Source organism: Panthera uncia, chromosome A2 (assembly GCF_023721935.1).
Source record: "Panthera uncia isolate 11264 chromosome A2, Puncia_PCG_1.0, whole genome shotgun sequence".
Taxonomy (NCBI): domain Eukaryota; kingdom Metazoa; phylum Chordata; class Mammalia; order Carnivora; family Felidae; genus Panthera; species Panthera uncia.
In genome coordinates, this window is record NC_064816.1 from 147,063,466 (window position 1) to 147,079,962 (window position 16,497).

At 38.5% G+C, this 16,497-nt stretch overlaps 1 protein-coding gene across 2 annotated transcripts in view; it reads right to left on the reverse strand.

Moving 5' to 3' along the window:
• The window catches only part of DGKI (diacylglycerol kinase iota), a 453,118-nt gene that overhangs the window by 144,195 nt on the left and 292,426 nt on the right, over positions 1–16,497 (reverse strand). The window contains exons 22-23 of one of the 2 annotated variants that reach the window (XM_049641923.1): positions 14,970–15,169; positions 9,673–9,735 (exon numbers count right to left, since the gene is read on the reverse strand). In XM_049641923.1, coding sequence (XP_049497880.1) covers positions 9,673–9,735; positions 14,970–15,169 — 263 coding nt within the window. The remainder of the gene's footprint in view (positions 1–9,672; positions 9,736–14,969; positions 15,170–16,497) is intronic. The other variant, XM_049641924.1, reaches the window with a different exon arrangement.

Here is a 16,497-nt window from a genome sequence, read left to right on the forward strand (position 1 = left end):
AAAAAAAAAAAAACGAAAAAAAAAAAAATAAAAAAAAAAAAAAAAAAGAAGTAATGCATGTTCATCAAAATCAATCCAAAAATACAGGAAGTCAATAAAATATTATCTATAATCGTGTCACTCAGAGATAATCACCCCAGGATACAGAACAACAAAAGCATCAACAACAAATATATTCATAATTTCTTGAGTGCTTAGGCCCTTTTGCAATCCTCACAACTGGTTTGGGGTCCAGAAACCATGACCTAAAAATTACATTCTATGCAATCAGAATCGGGACAGATTTCTGCCCCAGACATGAAGCATCATTCGGGAGGCTGCAATGGTCCAGGACTACTTTTCATCCTGAGCTTCTCAAGAAGATCTGTGTGTCAGCCACCATCAACTGAATTCATTCTTAGGCAAAGTATGTATGATGGATCTTCTTGGCACCTTAGAGGTAACCCTCACAATTTACAGAGGCGTACATGTAAATTTCTACTTTGGCAATGTTTTTGCTACTCCCTGATAGAGTCTAGTATGTAGCAGAGTGAAGTTTATACAAAGAACCAAGGAAAAGAGAAAGGGTCTAAATAAAAACAGGTCACATCTTATTTTCTAATTAAAGGTCCAATATTAAACAAACAAAAGAAACAAACACATTAGATAGTGCATTAGACAAATTCATAAAAGTGTTAAAAATTTTTTTGATGTGACCAGTTGGAAGAATAGAATTGCAGCATTTTTAGAAAAGCACTTCAAAAAATCATCTAGTTTGCTTTGCTGGCCAGCATGCAAATGTTAAACCACCTATGACCAGTTTGTGTTCTCATCAGTCGTGAAGGTTGAAGATTCTTGGCTCTATCCTATAATAAAATTCTTAAACTCAACCCAAAAGAGAACCATAAAAAAAAGGCATATCAAAAATATTTCTCTTTCTCTTAGTAAAACTCCCTCTCTCCTTGGAATAAAAATCAATTTACTTTCATCCTTTACCATGAAGACTTCATTTACTGAAACCAATCTTAGAATGCTGAATCATATTCAGCTTGTAGTCAAACATGACAATTCATGCTTTTTCCATGGGTCTGTGTCCAACTCTGCCTTCCCAAAGGTAACCAGCAAAGCCACACGACTTAGCAGTGGGAAGTATCTTGTTTATGTTTAAATTGTAACTGTTGTGCAAGATGGCATATGACACTTAAAATATGTTGATTGTAGTTCAAAATACAGTGATTTCTCTGCAGATTTGTTTTGCTGAGTTTAGCTATGGTACTAAACTGCAGTGGGAGAAAAAGGGATACAGTATCACAGCTCTCTGCAGTAGAGAACATCTGGTTCTGGGTGAAGTGAATATGCACACACGATTCTTTCTCCAACCCCCGCCCCCTCCCACTCCAATGAATACAGCTATAAAATCTGGCCAGAATTCATAAAGCAGCTATTTGAGGATCTGAAAAGTAAATGATAGCAGCAGACTAAAACCTGAACTTAAAATACTATCAAATGGTGGTAAGCTCTTCCTTCTTTTTCCCTGCAATAAACCCTGGTGTGGACTCCCAGGCAGCAGAAAGCTTGACATGAACACCAAATTGAGGTAGAGCAAGCCCCAGGAGAGCCCTTGAGTTCTGGCTTAAGGAGAAGGGACTCTGAATGCACAGAGAAACTCAGGGACATTTACCCTTCACCATTTTCCTACACACCAGCATTCACACTGGGCAGTGGCATTGACAAAAGCCTTCAGGTGCTTAAAATTGTAATGGAAGAGAGCTGTCCCCTCTGATAAAAGGAGCATGATCCCAAGAGCATGGGATAAACCAATTGCTTGTATTCCCTCTCTTTCTGCCATATCATTGCTTGGTCCTGCACGTTAACACAGTTGCAGGAGGTATGCAATAGAGCAAGGTAGCTAAAACTTTAGCTTTCTGGCTGAAAGACCAAAATGAGGAGCTCCAGAGAAGAGGAAAGTACCAGGATGACAAAGGAGAAGGAGGGCTCAGGAAAACAGCTCCATAAAGATGTTCATGAACTCTCAGGTTCATCTCTAGGCTGCCAATGGGTGAATCTGGCCGTCAGCATCTATACCAAAGACTTTAGGAATTAAACTACAGAACAGATCCTATAACCAAGGTCCCATAGTGGCAACTTGGTGGTACACACACCCCAGACAGATATAAACAGCACTGCAACGGCTTCGAAAACAGAATTAACATTGTAGCCACAACTCTCAGAAGGTAAGTCAGACCTTGTAGCCTGAACTCAACTGGGTCAATTGATTACTTAAATAATTAAGCTTCTTCTTTAAAGAATTGGGGGGGGGGGGGAGAAGAGAGCAAAATGGACCCAAAGTAAACAGAAAAAGAAAATAATATAGGGACATAAATCAATGAAAATGCAAATAGAAAAACAAGGGTGAAAAATCAACAAAAACAAAAGCTGATTTTTTAAAATGTTTTATCTTTGAGAGAAAGAGCACGTGCACGAGTCGGGGAGGGACAGAAAGAGGGACGTAGGGTCGGAAGCTAGCTCTGCGCTGACAGCAGTAAGCCTGGTATGGGGCTCAAACTCACAAGATATGAGATCATGACCTGCACCAAAGTCGGATGCTCAACCGACTGAGCCACCCAGGTGCCCCAAAAGCTGTAATCATCAGGACAGCATGGTATTGGCACAAAAACAGACACATAGACCAATGGAATAGAATAGGGACTCCAGAAGTGGACCCACAAAATTACGGCCAACTAATCTTTCACAAAGTAGGAAAGAGTATCCAACGGAAAAAAGACGGTCTGTTTAACTAATGGTGCTGGGAGAACTGGACAGCAACATGCAGAAGAATGAAACTAGACCACTTTCTTACACCATTCACAAAAATAAACTCAAAATGGATAAAGGACCTGAATGTGAGACAGGAAATCATCAAAACCCTAGAGGAGAAAGCAAGGAAAAACCTCTCTGACCTCAGCCGCAGCAATTTCTTACTGGACACACCTCCAAAGGTGAGGGAATTAAAAGCAAAATGAACTATTGGGACCTCATGAAGATAAAAAGCTTCTGCACTGCCAAGGAAACAATCAACAAAACTAAAAGGCAACCAATGGAATGGGAAAAGATATATGCAAATGACATATTGGACAAAGGGCTAGTATCCAAAATCTATAAAGAACTCACCAAACTCCACACCCAAAAAACAATCCAGTGAAGAAACAGGCAGAAGACATGAATAGACACTTCTAAAGAAGATATCCTGATGGCCAACAGGCACATGAAAAGACGCTCAACGTCACTCCTCATCAGGGAAATACAAATCAAAACCACACTCAGATATCACCTCACGCCAGTCTAAGTGGCTAAAATGAACAAATCAGGAGGCTATGGATGCTGGAGAGGATGTGGAGAAATGGGAACCCTCTTGCACTGTTGGTGGGAATGCAAACTGGTGCAGCCATGCTGGAAAAGAGTGTGGAGGTTCCTCAAAAAATTAAAAATAGATCTACCTATGACCCAGCAATAGCACCGCTAGGAATTTACTGAAGGGATACAGGAGTGCTGATGCATAGGGGCACTTGTACCCCAATGGTATAGCAGCACTTTCAACAATAGCCAGATTATGGAAAGAGCCTAAATGTCCATCAACTGATGAATGGATAAAGAAACTGCCATTTATATACAAAATGGAATACTACTTGGCAATGAGAAAGAATAAAATATGGCCTTTTGTAGCAACATGGATGGAACTGGAGAGTGTTATGCTAAGTGAAATAAGTCATACAGACAAAAACAGATACCATATGTTTTCACTCTTAGGTAGATCCTGAGAAACTTAACAGAAGACCATGGGGGAGGGGAAGGGAAAAAAAAGTTAGAGAGGGAGGGAGCCAAACTATAAGAGACTCTTAAAAACTGAGAATAAACTGAGGGTTGTTGGGGAGGTGGGAGGGAGGGGAAAGTGGGTGATGGGCATTGAGGAGGGCACCTATTGGGATGAGCACTGGGTGTTGTATGGAAACCAATTTGACAATAAATTTCATATTTTTTAAAAAATGGATCCTTTACTAAGAATGTCAAGGGGAAAAAATACAAATTACTAATTCCACGAATAAAAGGGAACTATCAATGCAGATCCCAAAGACATTAAAAGCATAAATACTACCAATAATTCTATATTTCTTAACACCTGGAATGAAATGGGTAACTCCTGAAAAACTTCAATAAACTAAAAAAAAAATGAACAAAACAAACAAAAAAATCCACTAAAATTCAACTACAATGAAATAGATAACCCAAGTACTCTTATAAGTCCTAGAGTAATTGAACTTACCATTAAAAAGGGTAAAAAGAAATCATGAGGACTAGATGGTTTCTTGGAAAATTCTAACATACATGTAGAGGATAAATAATTCCATTTCTCTCTAATCTTTCCCAGATGTCCTAATAAATATACTTTAACAAATAAATCTACAACAAAGAATCATACTTTATGGTGAAAAAAAGGAATGATTTCCCCTCATATAAGAAGCAAAGCAAGGATATCGACTCTATCTATTCATATTCAGTATCATACTAGCAATAATAGCTAGTGCTATTTATTTATTATTATATTTTTATTTATTTATTATATTATTATATTTATTGTAAATAAATAAATAAATGGCATATGGATTGGGACAAAACCACTCCTATTCACAGATGACAAGAATGACTATGCAGAAAAACCCAAGGGTGCAATCTAATTCCTTGTAATAAAAAGTGATTTTAGTAAGGCCACAGGATACAAGGACAATACATGAAAATCCAATGTAGTTTTACATACTAGCAATCGTAATTGAAAACTAACACATATCTAACACAGGCACATATGCAACAAAATATATACAAGATCTGTATGTTGAAAACTATAAAACAATGATGCACAAAATAAATAAATGGAGAGACATACAGTATTCATGGATTGGAAGTCTCATCCTGGTAAAGATGTCTATATCCCCAAATTGATCTATAGATTCAACACAATAGGTAAGTTTATTCTAAAATTTATATGGAAAGGTAAAGAAACTTGAATAGCCAAGACAACTTTTAAAATAAAAAATAAAGTGAAAAAATAGCACAACTTGATTTTAAGATTTAACATAAAGATACAATAATCAAAAGAACATGGCATTGACAAAGGCACAAATATATACATCAATGGAACAGAACAGAGAGTACAGAAATTGATATCTATCCATCCATATATATCCATACCCCCCATATATACATCCAATTGATTTTTGATAAAGATGTAAAGGAAATTCAATGAAAAAAAAAAAATAGTCTTTTCAACAGATGATGCTAGACCCACTGAATGTTTATATGTAAAAACAAAATAAAACACTAACCTAAACCTCACATCTTATACAAAAATTAACTCAAATCATAGAACTGAATGCAAAACATAAAACTACAAAACTTCTAGAAGAAAGCGAAGGAGAAAATGTTTATGACCTAGGATTGAACCAAGAGTTCTTGAACATAATACCAAAAATACAGACATATGAAGAAATCTTTGAGAATTTGGACTCTGTAAAGAGAATGAAAAGACAAGACATGTGCCAAGAGAAAACATTTGCAAAGTACATCTGTAACAAAGGACTTGGATCCAGAATATGTGGCAAAATCTCAAAAGTCAAAGGAAAAAAAACAACTGGGCCCAATTTAAAAACAGGCAAAGGACTTGAGCAGATGTGTCATCAAAGAGTATAAGATAGATGGCAAATAATGAAAAGACACTCGTGACTAAATGATTAAAATTTTAAAGTGCTGGCCATACCAAATGCTGGCGGGGATGGAGACAAACTGGAACTCTCTCTCTCATACACTGCTGGTAGAAATGCAAGATCTGTACTCTAGAAAATAATTTACCAGTTTCTTATGAAGTTAAACATACACTTACCATATGACCCAGGAATTCCCTTCCTAGGTGTTTAACCTAGAGAAATGAAAATTTATATTTACACAAAACTTGTTCATCAATGATTAGAGCAGCTTTATTCACAATTGCCTAAAACTGAAAATGACCCAGATGTCCTTCAACAAGTAGATGGGTAAATAAATGGAAACATCCATACAACAGAATACTGCTCAGCAATACAAAGGAACACAAGATTAATATATGCAAAAATGTTGATAAATCTCAAAGATGTTATGTCGAAATAAGCCAATTGCAAAGGGTTACATACTGTACGATCCCATTTATGTGGTAATCTCAAAAATACAAAACTATAGTGATTAGTGGTTGCCAGAGGTTGAGATGGGAGATGCGAGGATTAGACAGATTTCTTGGGTGGTAGAATGGTTCTGTATCCTGATTAGGGTGTTGGCTATATGAATCTATATCTGTCTTAAAACTCCCAACTGTATGCCAAAAAAGTCTATTTCAGTGTACATTGATTTTAAATACTAAAAAATAAAAACAAATGTAATCAATACTCAGGTATTCACATGGAAATACAACCAGAGTCTGTACTTGAATACTTGTCACGTGGCATTGTAATTGTACTGTAAGCAACAAACTAGGTCTATCCCTGGCATGTCCATTTCTCTAGGACAGAAACCCTAGCTTTATAATCTCTGTATCTCCAGTATAAAGAGAACTCCTGGTATTGAAAGAAAGCACTCAATATTTTTTGAAAGATGAAAAGTTGACTAAATTAGGCATAAATGGTTTACATTATTTCATTTTGGTGGAGAAGAACAAGTATAAAATGGAATTTAATAAGAAGTCACTAAAGGATTAAAGCTTTAGAAAGACATTTTACAATTACACACCTTTGTGTTATTTTTGGCATTAACTGAACAGAAGCTAGTAGTTGGAACATTTAGCATGAATATTCATGATTTCAGTGTGCATATGTGCCCTTCAGTGAGGACTTTACTATGAAGTCAATTACAAAGAATTTTTTCAATTGAGGTATTGCCCTAATAATTCATTAAGCTACATGCACAATATGTGCAGTGAAGTATTCTATTTGCTTTGGTTTTTAAAAATTTTTTAATGTTCGTTTTTGAAAGAGAGAGATAGAGCACAAGCAGAGGAGGGGCAGAGAGAGAGGGAGACACAGAATTGGAAGCAGGCTCCAGGCTCAGAGCTGTCAGTATAGAGCCCAACACGGGCCCGAACCCACAGACCATGAGATCATGACCTGAGCCGAAGTCAGACGCCCAACTGAGTCACCCAGGCGCCCCAGTATGTCGTAATTCTTAATAATCCATGCATTACACTGTCACCACCATAACTTTCTTCCAACCAAAGAAAAGAGAAGAAAAGAGAAAAGAAAAGAAAGAGAAAAAGAAAAAGAAAAAGAAAAAGAAAAACAAAGTTACTAGAAAGCTAGAGAGAAAGAAAGATCATGCAAGTTGCTTTAGGAAACCAACATTTCCTACAGGAACAGTAGAAAGAGAGGCTTCTCCCCAGAAGGGATCATCTACAGAAGAGTTTTTCTCTGCAATAAATGGCTGACCAAGAGTCAAAAAAAAAAAAAAAAAAAGACAAGCTGAGAGTTCAAGATACTGGGGCCCTGAGTTTCATGAGGACTAAAGTAACATTAATGTGATTATTAAACACTGCTGAAAATACATAAGAATGGGTCAAAACTGTTAACCACTGCCATAATATATAAAGACACAATACTTATTGTTGTTCTTGGTTTTTTCTCCCAAGCTCCTTGACAGTGTTTTTTTACATGTCCTTTAAAATGTTCTATTTTAATAAATTTTTGTTACAGAAATATTTCAGAGACACATAAATCTAACATCTATAATACATAATATTTGATATATCATATATAGATATAAAATATTTTAGAGCCATGTTCAAGTTTTAAAGTGGCCACACATAGGCACTCTGCCTGATACACCCAACCAAAACAGGACAGTTTACCTTACTGTAGTAGTGTATGTACCTACAATAAGAAAAAAAGAGCCCCATTTAAATTATATAACTAAAACTTAAAACACGACCCAAACTTAAACTGTAATAGAAATGTGACTAATTCTACACGCACCTCTATTGTCGACATTCTTGATTCTTTGAACACTATCAACAGAGCCACTGAAAATAACCACCGAACCCCATTCCTTAGACTCCAGTTTACTGAAGAAGCCTTTTGTAGAATGTAGGCTATACCCCAGAATAAGCTCCAAATTGAAAATTAGAAGTTATTTTCCTCTTTCTCTGACCACTCAATTTTATCTTCCATGAAGGCAATGTTCTACTGTGCCCACCATTAGATTCCAAGCACAAAACAGTGGACAGAGAGCAAGTATAAAGTAATGCTTTTGAAAAAAATGTATTGTAATAAGTGAATAAATAAATGTGTATCTATAAGACTAGGACTGAAGGTAAAATTACATGATTGAACTTTAGGAATCACTTTGGCATATCCCTAGACGTTAGATATTGTACAGTTCAACGTAGACATAAATTCTTTCTTTCATTCATTCTGCCAACTGACAACTCTGTTTGGTTTCAGAATACTTTGCGTTAAGATCTGTGATCAGGGCTGGGGACACGAAAATTCAAAAAGGATATGGTCAATGATCTCAAGTAGCCTAAGCCTAGTGTGCGACATATGCACACACATACAGAGCCAACATAATTAATACCAGCCTGTTATACCTTGAGAGCGGTAATGAGTATATCAACAGTGAGGTCCAATGAGAAGGTAACTAATGCAACAAGAAGCCACAGAGAATTCTTTGAAGAACCAATGATTCGACTAGGGCTTAAGAAATACATAGGATCCTCATAGAGGAAAGGAGGCAAATTATAAATCGTCGGAGGTTTGATCTTTGAAGCCAGACCATCTGAGTTTGCAACCCAGTCTACCCCTTGTTAGCTGTGTGACCTTAAGCAAGTTAGTTAACCTCTTTGTGCATCAGCTTCCTCACTACAATACCACAGGTGGCAGAGGGCTGTGGGGGGTGGGGGGGAGAGGGGAGGGGGGTAATTAGTTAAGTAGTTAACGTAAAGTGCCTGTAACAGTACCTGAACCTTAACAGAAGCTACGTATGTGTATGATAAATGAAAAGAAAGGGCAACAACATAAAAAAGAAGTCCCGAAGTGCTAAAAACAACTTTTGTCCCCAGAAAAAAATAAAAGCATAGAATACGTTAAGTATGAATTACTAACTATGGATAAAGTGTGTTTCGCTAACTCAGTGACAGTTTGGGGCCACTGATCTTTTACTTCAACCATGGATCCTCAACCCAAATAAGGCCCAGATGCCTGCATGCACTCAAAACTCCACACAAAATTTTAGGGGTCCATTCACAAATTAAGGTCGGCAGGCACACCTTCGACATCATCTTCAACATCATCCCTGAGCTATAGATAACAGAATGATCTGTTGCTCTCACAGACTTTCCATCAAAAATCATGCTTAGGATGGAACTTTCTACAACCTCATGCAATTTTGGCCCTAACTTATCTCATCAAAAATTTAAACCTGAACCCTTAGAGGACTGAGACAAATAGAACACAAAGAACTAGACAGCTCCGTCTCAAATCACAAAGGGGTAATGAGGACAATTAGGGTTGGCGGGTCCTTGTCTGAGTAGCAGACCTGTGAGGGAAAAGGAGGCAGGTCGTCTAACCCTGAGGAGGTGATGAGGGTGCTCGACAAGGTGTAGAAACAGACCGGCTTTGTACTCACGTGGTGAAGGAGCCAGGGGGAGCAGATACTCTCCGCAGGTCGGCAGCTGGCACCTGATGGATACTAGAGGCAGCAGGGAATGAGCAGCGAAGACAGTCAGCACAACAGCGTGGACAGACAGGGAACAAGCCAGGAGAGAGAAAGAGAGACACACAAAATTTAAACAAAAATTAAATGAGCGTGTCACCAAACAGTGAGTGAAAAGAAAAGGAAAGTCCAGCCAGCCACGGACATAATCCAAAAAGCCGGTGATAGCAATGAAGCCAACAGGACACAGGGCAAGGGCTGGCTCTACGGCAAGCCACAGACTGGAGCGCAGGGCAGGGCGCGGGCAGATGCAACCGAAGCGTGGACACTGGGCGGGGCTGCGGGCAGGAGGCATCGTGGTCCTCTCTCGCTCTAGGTCATTGGAGACATCCAACGAGAGGATGCGCGCATGTGCACAAGTACACACACACACACATACACACACACACTCACTAGAGAGGGGGGTAGGCGGGCATAGTAAACTCATCTTTGAGGAGAGTCAAGGTAAATTTAATCCTTTACCATAGTCCTCATGATTCCAAAGTCTGTAGGAAACCTGTGTCAAAGTACAACCATCTTGCAAAGAGTGGCTTGACAAAAACTTTAACGACCCTGAAGGTAACACCAAGAAAGCCTAAATTCATCACGGTGATGCCAAAATTTCACTCTACTCTTGGTAGAAGAGTGAAACCACAGACGTCCCCCTTTTCTCTCTTCTTTTATAAAAGAGAGAACCTTTGGTTGCTGTTGGAAAAGATGAAATGTAAATTTGAAGAAACTAAATAAAAAATGTGTTGTCACCTTTACATAGCCATTCTCTCTACTCTCTTAGACGATTTGAAGAGCTTCAAAGGAACTGCAGCAGACATAGCTCCCTGATCCCTGTTTTCTGCTGGGTACGCAAATTCTCGTATGAAGTCCCATGAATCAACTCCTTGTTTTCCTCAAAGGACTATCGGTTACAACCAACAATACTTTTGAGCAGCCAGGATGATGGAATCCAATCAACTGCACTGCCCAATTCAAAGTTCACCAACTAGAAATCTTGCCCCTGAATAACATGATTGCTTTTCACAGTGTAGTCTTAATTACCATTGAGCTCAGGATTATAGCCAACTTAACATCTCCTTTACACACCTGAGAAATTTGAAATTTCTAATCTCTTTCACAGGTGCCTTTCAAACAGTATAATCAAATTTATCTGGCCACCATGTTACTAGTACGTGAATATGAACCTAGATAAATCTCCTCTATTACTTTTTTTGGGAAAGATACGTATTGCCGTTCTCACTTTATAAAATGAGATATGTTTCTGTACTAGTGGGGTGGGGGGTTGACTGAACACAATGGAGCTAGCCCTTCAGTTTCTATGTAGTAATAGCAACTTGGATTATTTTTTGGGGGGGAATAATTTTCTTTTTTTGCCTAAGTGAAGATCTAATGGCATCATGAGGGCCTACTTTAACCATTTCTCATGGGAATCTGCCCCTCATCCGTGCAAACCAGATCTTAAAATTCGTATGTATCATCCATTTATTAACATCAAATGTTATCAAGACATTATCTCTATTAGTTTTAGATTCATGGGTTTTAGATTTATGTTATTTTAGAAACAATCCTGGACAAATGTTAACAGATACAGTATTAACAGAACTGATCCATGTGCCAGCCATTATTTAACACATAAACATGTCTCAGACATACTGGTAGGCCCTGAGGACCCAAAGAGGAAAACTCTAAGCAGGGTAAAGAGATAAGTCAACCAAGGACTACACTGTTATTGGTAAATGGTGTGATTAATGTAACATAGAACAGGAGTATCTAATGGCTAGAAGTAGATAGAAAAGAATTCTTAGGGAAAGTTATACTCCAGTGGAGTCTTGAACTTGAGCAAACGTCAACAGACAAAAAGGCAGAAAGGAAGGTACTGCAAGAAAGGCATCAGAACTGCAAAAGTATGATGATGCACGAGGCAGGCCACTGCTCCAGAAGAGCAATGATCTCTGGAGCACAGGAAGAGAACGATGAAGACAATGATCACAAGGGCATGCAAAGTTAAGGAATATAAGCTTAACATTTCTAGAAAGATCCTTCCAATCAGTCTTTTGGAAAAAGTATTGTGTGAAGGGCAGGGACACTGGAGACAAGGAATTATGAGCATAGTTTAGTGATGCTGTGAAGAGGTAGCTTCTACAGCCTTTGAACAAAAGCCCTATTATACTAGCAGAGGAGGTAGGTGGTTAAAGACATGGGAAATAAATAGAAGGTAGACCTCTAAGGCCACATGGGGTGTGTAACAGTGCAGGTGATTGTGACGACTCCAGGGGCTCATTGGCTGATGAGCAGAGAAAGAAAATTACAAGCACATTTTTAGCCTGCAGCCTGAGGTTGCTAGCGGATATCCAGCTAAAGATGTCGGCTAAGATATCTGGGTGCGAGTCTTAGCTTCTAAAGGAATGCCTGGATAGAAGACATGGATGTGAGATCTATTCACGTATAAGTCATAGATGACATCTGGGGTATAGATGTGATCTCCCAGAGAAAGGCAAACCGGTGAGGAACACCATTGCTCAAGTGGAAAAGGGAGCCAGTTGTTTAGGGAACCACAATGCCTCCTTCTCCAATATTTAGTTAACTCCCTAGCCCATCACACATGGAGGTTTCTAAACAAATTCTCTACATATTTTTAACCAGTTTTCTTTCTTCTGAAAACCAGTTTTCTTTCTTCTGAAAGAAGACGGGCAAATGGAACAGAAGAAACAGATAATCCTAGTAAACAATGAGAAAAGGAGAAAGAAAGAAAGAAAGAAAGAAAGAAAGAAAGAAAGAAAGAAAGAAAGAGGGGGAGGGAGGGGGAGAGAGAGGAGAAGGGAGGGACGGAGGGAGTGGGGGAGGAAATAAATATCTCTCTGCCTTGGCTGCAGAAGTGAACTTGGCACAACCATGGCTGAAACACAAAAAACCTGGAGGACTCAGAAGGTTGGAGAAAACTTGTAGAAAGGTCTTATTGTCCAGACAACCCTCAGGCTGGAAACTCTACTTTGGAAATCCAGCAGGAAAGGTCAGATTTGAAAACAAGGGTTTCTAGTAAAACAGGCACAAGAAATCTAATTGCAGAGGGTAAGCAAGAGCAGTAAGGGAGAGCACTCGAGGCCTTAGTGAACAAGTGTGACATGATAACTAGGTGTTTTCCTTTGAAAATGTACTATCTGGATCGATTTTCTAAAAAATATAGTGTTCTGATAGTTATTCATCCTAAGTAGTAACAAATACCTTTGTTAAGTTTTACAAGTATCCTTTTTGGAACTGAAAAGCAGGTGATTGCCATTTCACATAGATATTTCCAGAGGCCTAAGGCTGCTTACATGGACACACCACTGCCCCCTGGTGGGAAGTCATTATTTTTGAGTTGAGGTTGTTTCTTGAACACCCTCACAGCTAAATCGATGCCGTCACATCATCTGCCATATAAACTCTAAGTACAAAAAGAAAACAACTATTCATATTTGTTTTTGTATGTGAAGAAAGCGCAAATGAATTCTTAACAATACAGTGGCTGAGCAAATACAAATTCTTTCTCAGCTCAAGGGCAAGAACTATTTGAAACTAGCACCTGGAGACAATTTCACATCTGGTAAGGTTATTAAATACAGCACGGCCAGGCATGAGAATGGGAGGCCTTTGCCTGTAGATATTAAGCACTTTTAGTTTTATTATAGTTCTTAACTATATACAAGTGACCCAAAACGACCTGAGCTGCCATACTATCTCCGAAATGGCTTTTCATTTAGTTTTCCAAAGCTTTCTCCCAGACTAATGGTTCATGGATGGACTTTAACGTTTCCAGAGAGAGTACGGTCAACCACATATCACTGCTGACACAATACCTTTTTAACATACATACTTGCCAGTTGTATATTCAACCTAATTGAAGGTAAAGGCAGGGAGAAAACAAAGCCATCAGGAATGAGCGAGGGGTTTCACCAGCTGCAAAATGTAAATGAAATAAGGAATCCAACTGAACAAGTTGTCTGGATAATGATCTGAGCAAAGTGCTGAGTGACTCTGATGTTCAGAGTGACTCTGGGAAGGGAGGAAGCAGAGGAGAGAGGAGCTCTCATTCCAGCCTCAGACTTCAAAGCAGATGCCAAAAATGCAAACACTTTAAGAGACCTGTCTAACGCTATTTCTCAACATATGCCATCTGAGGAAGAGAGGTGAAGTCAGGTTCTGGCAGTGAGCTACGGCACCTGTGTTATTGGCTTATTCTAGGCATTTCTGAAGACTATCATCGTGATTCCATAAATACGTGGCAAAGCATACCCTTGCTTCACAGGCACTGCAAGAAGCCAGCCATTCAATACAAATAGGTAACCATGCATCACAGGCCACAAACAGGTCGCACCTTGGAGGGTCCCTCACTATGACAGAGTGATGACCCAAGGCTGAGTCTGAAAACAGCCTTACCTTGAGTTAGATTAGGCATATGGGCATTAAATATAGAAGATACTCAAAAAGGGGCCCCAAGTCCCCATCCTTCTCCATCCCAGACAGACATCTCCATCAAAAACTTAAAGGGTGCTATAAAATGAATATACTCAAAATATCTAGTTATTACCACCTTATCTCAAATCAGCTCATCAACACACCTAAGGAAAGAAAGGGTCCAAGAGGGATACATTTTATTTAGGTGTTGAATAGTGAATTAGGTTATATTTAGACAATAGGATGCCACTCAGAACAGCGAAATTGAGTTGAAGCACCAGAGGACTCAGGACCCCAAAATGGGGCATCAGGAAAGTGATAAGTCACTAACAGGCAGAAGGGAATACAACGTGGAGAGAGGTGAGCTCCAAAAATCCAGCTCTGCCAACCTCCCCACTATTGGGGAACCCAACACTCTCCAAGTGACCTGGGTAAAGAGAAGGCCAACACCATGCCTTCTTAAAACAAAATGGAACATGTTTAGGTTGATGCATTTTATGACCCTAGAATCACTCTTTAATGATTTTCTGCTGTTCCCAATAAATATACAGCAAAGTGATCAATGAAGAAGAGTGATCTATCTAGTATTCAATACAGCAATTGGTTCTACAAGAAGAGTGTGGTCACTGTGTAATAAACATGAAGAAAAATATGTGAGAGAGACCAGGGAACTGCTGTTTCTTGGACTTTGTTCCTTTCTCAACACAGTAAGACCCCTAGACCATGCACACGCCTGGCGTTCTACGATCTTTGTGTTCACAAAGGTAGGCAAGGGGCAAACTCACTCATTGAGTAAAGGCATGGATGTTCTCCTCTTGCTCTTCTGCACCATGTTGGCTTGATTCCTCAAGGAGATCCGAATCATAGCTGGGGCCAACCTACAGGGCTCCCCATCCACTTGCATGGGGATGGGTTTGTAAGTGAGCAGCACGACCTCCCGACACTGGTGTAGCCTTTCCCCATGGCCCCCAACTTGCAGGGCAGCCTGTAAATTCAAGAGTCAAAAGGAAGCTAGAAGTCAGTTCTTAAGAGTCAGGAAAGCTGGAAACCCCAAGTCCTCTATATATAACCAAAAGGCCTTTGATAAACATGTTGAAAATTGCTAGCCAGGAGCAGAATGGGAAACCTTGGATAAATCACCTTAACAAAAATAAACTAAAATTTCTAAACTTTTGATGAGCTTGACCACAAATTTTCATCGATAGCCAAATTTCGGTATTAATTTAATCATGTTACTTTAACACAAAAGTTGTTCTTTGTGTTATCTAGTCAGTCCCACTGAATAACCAATATAAGGAGAAAAAAGAAAATAAAACAGATAAAGCACAGTTTAAGACAGCTTTTATACTATGTTTAAATATGTGTATATTATAATATATATTATTTAAATATAAATACATAATAGTTACATAACATATATATGTATGCATAACAGGTATACACAAACGTGCTATAAGATGTAACTATGTATTATATATTAAATATATTCATACTTAAATATGCAGCCCACCCTTGGTTAATTTGCAAACGTGGGCAGGCTTTTTTTTTTACCTAAAACCTCCTTAAGCGACCTCCAGTCTGTATAAGATCTATAGAATGCAAAATAATATTAACTACTTGATTAAAAGCATTGTGAAAAGTATAACAGCTTTGAGGATCAAAATCAAACACAGAGTTCAGTTCACCATTGTGGCCACAGAATGGAAAGTCAATCCAACACTAAAAGCCTATTGTTGAGAAGAACAACAAATCAATAGAGCTTTCCCTCATTAGTTAAAATGTATGTGCGTGTTATATATTTTATGTCATTATATTATATTATTTTTATGCTATATATTTTTATGTTATATATATTAGTGTGCGTATGTGTGTGTGTGTGTATGTGTGTGTGTGTGTGTGTGTACACACTGTACACACACACACACACACACACATATCTCCTTTACCCTTTTAGGGATGAATGAAAATAATACATGTTTGGTTGTAAAAGAATCCACAAAGTATACAATCTGAATACACATTGTGTATCTCCATCCAGATCAAGCTTTAGATAATTTACAAGTTCATATGTGCTCTTTCTCAGTCTTTTTATACCCTTCCCACCAACTAGTTAGTAACCAATACCCTGACTTCTATTACCATGGATTCAATTTGTTTGAAATTGAACTTCATACGAACCATACGAGATGACCCTTCTGTCTCTGGCATCTTTTTCTCATCATTATTTTTGAGTAATATATAGCAGAATGTATTTATTTACTCTTTTGCTGATAAACATTTGGTTGTTTCCAGTTTGTAGCTATTGTTGACGTA